The sequence below is a fragment of the Heliconius melpomene genome, chromosome 20 (assembly GCF_056956725.1).
Source record: "Heliconius melpomene rosina isolate 202511_hmr_F chromosome 20, ASM5695672v1, whole genome shotgun sequence".
Classification (NCBI taxonomy): Eukaryota; Metazoa; Arthropoda; class Insecta; order Lepidoptera; family Nymphalidae; genus Heliconius; species Heliconius melpomene.
Genome location: NC_140408.1, coordinates 7,524,327 through 7,533,940, shown reverse-complemented (window position 1 = coordinate 7,533,940; position 9,614 = coordinate 7,524,327). Strand labels below are relative to the sequence as shown.

At 26.7% G+C, this 9,614-nt stretch overlaps 1 protein-coding gene across 3 annotated transcripts; it reads left to right on the top strand.

Moving 5' to 3' along the window:
• Positions 1 to 289: 289 nt before the first annotated feature.
• rogdi (rogdi atypical leucine zipper) lies at positions 290 to 9,552 on the top strand. 3 transcript variants are annotated; one of them, XM_085205406.1, is made up of 7 exons: positions 291 to 451; positions 545 to 616; positions 813 to 944; positions 1,022 to 1,179; positions 1,835 to 1,955; positions 2,392 to 2,598; positions 5,773 to 9,552. In XM_085205406.1, the coding sequence occupies exons 1-7, from the start codon at positions 416 to 418 to the stop codon at positions 5,839 to 5,841; spliced, it is 795 nt and encodes a 264-aa protein (XP_085061532.1). In that variant the 5' UTR covers positions 291 to 415; the 3' UTR covers positions 5,842 to 9,552. The 3 variants fall into 3 exon arrangements, with proteins under 3 accessions (XP_085061534.1, XP_085061532.1, XP_085061531.1); XM_085205405.1 differs by having other exon boundaries at positions 292 to 451; positions 2,389 to 2,598; XM_085205408.1 differs by lacking the exon at positions 813 to 944 and having other exon boundaries at positions 290 to 451; positions 2,389 to 2,598.
• The last annotated feature ends 62 nt before the right edge of the window (positions 9,553 to 9,614 follow it).

Here is a 9,614-nt window from a genome sequence, read left to right as displayed (position 1 = left end):
TATGTATTTCGTTATTTTTTTTAAAAAAATGATTTTCTTTGTTTGTAAAATATTTAAAATTTAATAAATACTTAGTTACCGTACTATATTTTTTACTGACACCAGTGTGTTTAGTACATTTATCAATAAATGCTTCGACTCCAATTAATGGCTTTTTTAGATTTAAGTTTCTATTCTATTTAAATTGATGTAATTTTTAATCAAATAGACTAGATTATGAATTTAAAACAAATTGCGTCTCCTTTGCCCACAATTAGGGATTATAGTAGTGATGTTAAGGGTATTTTATCATATTAGGATTGGCAACCCTGTTGCTGAGTAAAGTAAGTGAATACGGAGACATTTACATTAGCAATATTTCGTATATTTAAAATTACGAAATTTTAATTAATAAAATACAAAATAACTCATTGAAATGAATGACAACGAAAAAGAAGAGGCTGCAAATTTGGTTAATATTATTTTTATTCATACGTCATCCATTATAATGTTAAGTTTAGCTTAATGATTGTGCTGTTACTCATACAATATAAATTTATTTTAGAAAGAGGAGTTTGAATGGGTCCTTCGTGAGGAAGTTCATGCTATATTACATCAGCTTCATTCAGTATTAGTGGTAAGTGGTAACAAAACTAGTAAAATATTTTAAAAAGCTTTACTAGTTTTTGATCTTCTCCATATCATACGAATAATATTGTGCTTATTGTATTTAACATTGAAAATATATAAATAATAAATATTACATGCAATCTGAAATATGTATTTTAAATATTGTAATGAATGGTTCTAGTAAAGTTTTTTTTTATTTATAGGAATGTGCTCATAGATTTCCTGTACCTTTATATGGGAATGAAGGCCAGAAGCAGGATAAATTTATACTGTCTTCACAGCCTGAGCAACTGAAATGTATTGTTACATTGACTGGCGATAGTATAACACATGCTGTAAGTTACAGCCTCCTTTAACACACTGAAATACTTAATTACACTTCTTCAAGTACTTATATTTATTTTATTTACAGGATATTAGCTTTAAAGTCTTAAGGCAGATGCATACAATATGCAGGACATCAATCAATCAGGATGGACCTTGGAAACTTCAACAAATCCAAGATGCTGCTAATCATTTACAACAGGCTATTGGTTATATTGATAATGTAGATAAGCATTATGTTTTTAGGTAAGCAATTTTAAGTATTAATTTTTTAAATGTACATGCTTATTGCACTATTACACACATTAAATTTATTTAATATAATGCTAAAATATTTTGCTGTGCGTAACAATAAATTATCAAAAAATATATATCTTCTAAATATATAGATCTAGTATATCCTTGTGAAAAGAAAATTATATTATTAATATTATAAAAAATATACTATTTGGTTTTCTTACGTTTACTCTTTATCAAATTAAATCAAATATTGAAAATTCTTTTCTCATGTGATTGCTTATCATTGATAATGAAAGTGCAAAGATTTTACTTTTTCTTTTAGTTTATATTTATAATTTTGAAATATAAATATAAACTAGAAGAAAAAAAATTTTGTGATAAAATTATTTTACATTAAAATACTATAGTATTTTAGAAATACTACTCATATATTTAATCTAATAAGATAAGCCTATTATTATTTTTTTATTTAGATTCTAGTTAGGGCTATCTGAATGTAAAAGGTTTTTGGTTTGATTCCCACTTAGGTAAATAAATTATTGCATTTCCTCGCTCTGGTAAAAAGACAAAGTGTGGCTTGAGTTCCACCACTCAGTATGTACAAGTGGGAGACAATGAAAAACTAATAAAAATATATAGTTAAATTTATGTTTTTCCATAGATCTTCAGAAGAAGTATTACACATCATACAGTGTTTAATAGGTTCATTGCAAAGAGCTCGCACAGCATTAGTTTTACCTAAAAAGAAAGCAATCGATGAACTCATGAAGAGTAGAAATATGGTAAGATATCTTCCATTTTTTTACAAACATAAAAATTTTAATGTAGTGGGATTTGAACCCGTGCCTCTTGGAATCACTCCAATGGTTGGAATGTTGGAAAAGTATTTTTCTTTCTTTTAAATATGTTAAATACATCTTCCAATTTTTTTAAAATTTTAAAATAGTTAATTCATGCTTCCATAAACTAAAAGCAACTTTATAAATTATGTATTCATATTTTGACAACCTTTTTAAAATAAGTTCTATTAATAAATCTACTCTAAGGCCTAATATAAAAATATTTATTTTGTATTAATTATTTATTTATATTTGATAAAAAAATTAACATTTTGTGTCTCATATCTACCCCAACTATCCAGTTAATGTCATCTTCAAAAGAATTACAATAATAGATCAGTATTTATTAAAACAATAATAACAAATTCCCTTCCAGAAGGCTCTATCACCAAACCTACCAGAAGATCTAGCGATATCCTTCTACATACAGTCTCATAAGCTGATATTTGTTGCATACCAACTCAGCTCAGTGCATGGAACAATGCGTATAGACTCCTGTCAGGCTGACTGTGCGGTGCCGTGGTTGAGTGATGTGCTGTTCATGTTGACAGCTGCCCTGCATATGTGTCAGCAACTCAAGGATAAGGTTAGTGTATATTGTTTACTTTTCTTATGTTTTGTTTAGGCTTCAAATACATATATTCGGTATAGAGCAGGTTAGGAAGAGGGAACTAAGAAGGCCAGACAAAGGGTGCGTAGCAGGTTAGGTAGAGAAAATATTTAATTTAATTTTCAATTCATGGCTTTCGTGACGAGGCAAAGAGTGGTGTAGAGTTCACTAAACTCAACACGCAATGCCTCAATAATTTGGCGGGAAGTGGGAAGCGGAAGTGTCTTAACACTAGATTTTCGTTTATAAAATAATGTTTATAAAACATGCTGAAGCTAAAAATGAAATAAAAAAACACTTAATTTCTTTACATATATTTCGTAATGACGATATGGTATTAGTTGAATCCTCAAAATTACTTATATAATTATACTATGAATAATTTATTGCTGTTATAACAAATAGTATGTGTTAGTTCCAATTCCCAATAATATAAATGGCCGCTCATAAATATCTATTGATAACAAACTTATGTAAGATATTTCTTTATTATAATATGTATATTCTACTTACAAGTAAAACTAAAAGATAAGGTGATAGCACCTTGAATATATCGGTCAAGATCACTTCATCTAGAGCAAACGCCCGACTATTCGATATATATACCTTTTGAGTATAAAGGCATTATAATATATAGTTATTTTTTATTGTCATAATTCGCATTATTGATATATTTTATATAACTGACATTAAAATATGTAAAATAAAATATGACATGTGAAAATCGAATAAGATTTAGTGAAAAACCTAGATATGAACTTAAGTCAGTAGGTTCTTGTAAGTGAATAATCGTGACTTGTCCATCTTAAATAATGAAGAGTGCAGCGAATAATAGATAACTCCTTACGTAGAAACTGTTTGTTTGATCATAGGATTGTTTTTGATATGTTTGTTTTTGTAAGAACAAAAACAAATATATACAATACCATTGAACTAAAAGGTTGGGAGAGAATATATTTCCCAATTTGTACCGGATCTAAGAAATTTATTGAAATATAATATAATTTCATATTAAATAAAATTATATAATTTAAAATAAAATAACATATTTTTCATCAGTACAATGAAAATAAATACCGGAAATTTGTTTAATGGGAATATTGGTTGTATGGCGATGATGTACCTAATTTTTTTATTACAAACACGATAAGATTCCAATAATTGATATAACCTACGTTTAGTATTATCAATAACGTGCCATCTTTCGTGAAGATAAAAGTAGGTAGGTAGGTATATCATTAAAAATGGTCTGTGACGTATTTATTATACCGATTGGCATAATATTATCTAAATAGGTACTATATAAGTAAATTATAAAATACTACGAAATAATAATAAATTAATGAATTTTTTTTTAGTAATTAATTGTATTCTATAGGAAATACTTAGTTGAGATTATCTGTTATAAGTTGGCAGTTTTTGAATTTTTGTATACGCGTTTAATCGTATTAATGGAACTTGGTAAAAGTTTATTTATGTTTTTCTTAACATTTTATTTTTAAACATAGACTAGGTAATATTTTATTAAAATATCAAGAAGCTGTGTGTGTGCTGTCTTTTATATTTTTAACCTAGTATTTCAATAAGTTTCTGTAGGTACCTTCAGAAAGAGTTTCCACATCCGGAAATACTTTATCGGACCATTGCACGTAACTAAGAACGTTATAGAAAAATAATATATTAGGTGGATTTACAACATAAAATAAACATTAAGTAATATTTTCACGATATGTTTTTATATCTTTTTACAGGTATATAAATTTTAAAGAAAAATAATAAATAGGTTACATTGTAATGTTAAATAGGGCAATAGTGATGACTCGTTTGTGTTATCTCGTTTTAAAGTTCCATGAAGCCTTAAAAATTACTTGGTCGCATTGAAAAGGAAAATAAGATCTTTTTGCGAGTCTATTTGATAATAATCTTTTAGATCGATCGAGATATATAAAACTGTAATCCTAAATAGTATAAAAACATTAAAAGAAAAAAGAAAACTATAATTTAAACAAAAACAAATGTGCAATTAATTATAAATTAATGTACGTACTTAAAATAAACCTTACATTTTGAAGTATACAACTACAAATTATATAAGTACTTATTCAATTTCAAATGATGTTAAAGAGGACAGCGGCAATAACGATCAGCTAATTTGTTTATTATCTAGCAGTAGCATTGAATCTAATCATTCATATGCATTTTATATAAGTGTCTAAGCTATTATATAAACACTAGTGGAGCCGGACGCGGCTACGCCTGCTTGAACTATAAGAATATTTATTAAATATTATATAATATATTTATTTTTATAAGGATGAATAGCAAAATATAAGTTAATTTTGGGTGACGTTTTCTTTAAACAACAAAGAAACTTTTCAAACCGGTGCTTAGCAACGACGGTTGTTATTAACATGGCAGAATAAATTGCATGTCAAATTAGAAAGTATTTTAATTTATTAGTACATATGTGTAATGTTATATTATATAGCCTATAGCACTACTGAAGAATGCAGCTTTCATACAAAACAAAAACATAGTAAATCGGACCAGTAGATCCAGAGATCTTAGCGTTCAAACAAACAAACAAACTCTTCTGCTTTATTATATTAGTATAGATTAGTATAGATGACCTCTTCGATAATAGGCAATAATATATATGCCTTCATACATTTTAGATAAGTTTAATCTACTGTGAAATTAGAATCAATGAGCCATGGGGCAAGTTTACTACGCCTTATTATTTAAATGTTTTAGTTTTCCTTAGTTATATTGTTGTAAATAGTTTTTTTATTTCACGATGTGTTTCTTTTAGTCTTAAAAATTAAATAATAGTGGCCCTACAATTATGTAACTGTAATTTTTCCTAAAAAAACCCCTCATTTCTGTAATTGATAATATTTCTACTGTACTATGAGTCATATAATTTTTTAGTTATTTCTTTTCTTTTCTATTGGTGTGTTGACAAGTCTTATTTTCTATCATAATATATAGATATTGGATAATCCTCGATAATACTTCATATTTAATAACTTTATACGATCATATTATATTATAATGATAATATACAATCAGTTGAGTCAGAATAATTATTATATTTTAATATTTATTACATGACACTTGAGTTAATTTGATAATTTTTATTATTTGCAGCTTTGTGTCTTCTCTCAATACAAAGACTTCACTGTTGGATCAAGATCTGCTTCTATGGTATTAAATTAAAAATATATTCTTATCTACTTTAATACACTTGTCAATAAAGTTACATTTGGCTAAATTATGGAGTTTCTTCAATAGACTTTATTCATTATTAGGCATACTTTTTTTTTAAAATTTGCTAATGTAATAGAAAAATATGAAAGTATAATAAATAGACAGCTATCCAAGTTTTTTTTTTTTTCATATATAGCATTAAACACGTTAGAATCTTAGATGTCCTTATTAGATGTCTTACTAGAAAAGTCCAATATCAAACTGTATTGACAAGTGTAACGTTCGCTCGTATTTATTTAATAAAGTTATCGAGTCCATTGTTGATATTCTTGTTGACTTTGTTGTAATATTTGTACCATAATGTATATTTTAGATAATGTAAGATTATATTATTATGATAGCATATGAAGGATATGAGGAAAAATGGAATTTTCATATATTATTTTAATTTGCAACAAAAATATTAGTATTCATACATTGATTTAATTTATAATTGCTTTTATGTAACTTTCCAGAATATATATAATATATTAATTATTATATATTGTATCACCGACCTGTATAATATGAAAATGTAGTCAAAATGCCTGAATTTTCCTAATGAGAAATGTGTAATTTTACTTTTTGTTTCATTGTGTAAATGATAAATACTTCCTGATGATCCTATACTATTCACGTGTTTGAAAAATATTTCCAAAAGTCTATTATATTACCTTCTTCATATTTAACATATTTATATGTTTAACTGTTACTACTTTAAAAGCTGTTAAAATATTTAACATCTTATCTATATGAATTTTCCTATTTTCTATGATTAGTATTAATAAAATAATTAATCTCTGTAGATTTTTAAGAAAATAAATTAACAAATGATGAACAGAAATGTAACGATAACCAAATTTATATAAGGGTTTATATCCCTAAATTACGTCACACTATAGTGGAGGGGACCTACCTAAATTTCGCAATCGACGTCGTTCAAAATATGATATATAAACATATTATTGAGTGCAAAATTTTAAAATATGTGACTTCACTCTAAGCAAAGTGAGTCAAAAATATGGCCCCGAGGTGACAAGGACAGGGGAGGGGTCAAAGAACCCTGAGATTCGTGTGACTTAATCTACGGGTCCCACCTCATGCTTGAAACGAGGCTTGTGATGTAAGATGTACCATATATTACACATTTAGAAATTATTCATAGTTTTGATTTAATTCAATCAATTTAAGTTGCTTTACTAAATTGGTAACCCAAAGTAAAGTGTGAATTATGAATTCTTTTATTAACGTAGTTTATAAGAAATGAAGAATAAGGCACAGAAATAAAATATATCTTTAAATAAAAAACAGTGTTGTTTTTCCCGTTTTTATATTTAAATAAAGGCTTTGAGCATAGCATTATAATTGTTCTATTAAAGTAACAGGCAGCCATACCAAAATATATAATTAAGCAATCTAATATTCCAAGTAAATTACCTTTTTTAGTTGTAATAATCCTTATAAAGTGTGAAAAAATATGTTTTGTGTAATTCAGTAATTTATTTTGTGTATAAGAAACTAGAGTGCATCTAATCTTAACTAAGGAATATACAGCTTAGTTGTGTAAAATACAGTTTATGAGTTTTTTTAGATCTGATTATAATTGTTAAGATTAATATGGTGAAATACCATAATGAGTGTGTGAAGAAATGTCAAAATATTTTATATATTTATATGTCTATTCTTAAAGCACTTATGCAAAGATATTTATGTTCTCATATTTACTTTAAATATCTGATATGGTTGTTTAGAGCTGTGCTTAACGTCACAAATACATATATATTGGTGTATCTTACATATCAGCTTAGCTTGGTGCTATCAACATTTCTATCCAATAAAATACCTATTATTTTACCATTTCTTTATTTACACTTGCGTTTACGATTTTCGAGATAAAAACAATACTGGTTAATTATAACGCAAAATATAATGTATATATTTATAAAATGGAATTGTCTGCTTAAATATATAAGCTGATAACAGAATATAAAAAAATATAATAAAATATATTCATATACAATATATACATAGATATGTAACGTAATGTGAGTTCCATATATAAAAAATGAATTGTAACTGCCGTCTGTTTGAATTTTAATAGTAATATAATCTCATGAGATGTCAATGTTAGCATTAATATCTTACATAATTTATTATCTGTATAATTATTAAAAAAAAATAACTATTCAATGATAAACTTCTTCTCCTTCTATATTTATTAAATTATAGTGTATTAAGATTGTGGCGCACATTTTAATTTTTAAATCTTTTCCTTATATGTGTATGTATTCATCAAGGGCCTTCCATGTCAACGAAAATATGTCTGTCCTGTCTTATTGTCATAAAAGGCCCTTAATAATTTATGTCTAGTTGCATTTAGTTACATAGCCATCTATAAATTGAATCATACTGTCGTGTCGTCAGACATTTTACGAGACAAAGCATGGCGTTGAGTACCGCCATTCAACACGCTAGGTCTCGTGAATTCGGTGGAAAGTGGGAAATGAAAATGTCTTAATGGGAATGGAGTGTATTAACACTAGATTCCTGGAATAATGAAGCTAAAAAAATCTAATATTATAACAGTAGTTCTGAAATTGTATGTATTTTCATTTTAAAATCTTATGTCTAAACTTAGGACCCCTCCCCGTCCGTTGTCACACAGTGTCATAGTTTGTTGACCCCCTCCATCCCCGATAGCTTGTGATGAAATTTATGGATGGCCTCACATGTTTATTAATAGTTTGCAAATTATTATATGCAATATTCAAAATATTATATATTCAAAACAAAAATAACGATGCTCTACTGTAAGTGAAATACCAGAAACAAGTAAAATATTGCATTTTTTAAATTATAGTGATGGTGGATAAAAATGTGATAATATTTGTAAGTGATGATGAAACATTTGGTAATTGTCCTTTATCTATATCAATAATTAATCTATTACTGCTTATATTGATAACTTCAGCAAATAACATAACAATTTTTATTGTTTGATAAGCATCTAAATTTAAAAATGCAATTGTTTAAATTATTATTAAAAATATACTGTTATTTTAAAGTATATAAGGAATTGGCACATCTTAAATATTTATTTAAACTGAAACACGGATATTAATTATATTTGGTTAAGCACATTCTGATATCATACTAGTAGGTAGGTTTATTCACAAGTCAACGATTCTATGGTTTCCTTTCCATGGAAATTCCACTTAATTTATTATATTGGTCATCTCATGTCAATATCATCTTTATGCAGCTTTCATCTGATTTGCATACAGGTGCGAATGCATCCCTCAAAACAAAATTGTGGGCATATTACCCAATTTTTTTAAAATAAATTTATACAAGTATTTTTCACAAGAGATTGTTTGTTCTATGTCCAAGATTTTGTTATCTAAAAAACAATTAAGCACAATTATTTTTTTCTTTACTCTTGACTTTAATAGTCTTTTATGACTTGTTTTAATGCTTATTACACCCGCAATGGTGGAATCGCGCTTGTATGCATCTCACACAAACTTATGTTAAGGCCAGTAAAGGAAACTATTTATTTGACATGTTTGACAATAAAATAATTGTGTAGTATTACTAAGTAAGTAGTTTAAAAAAATATATTATTACATAACAATTCTTGTGGTCGTGTTGTATTTCAATAAAGTGAAACGCTGTTAAAAATAGTTTTATTTTTATGTTACATCTTCCGTTCTTTGTCAAATAAGACTTAAGTTAATACATTT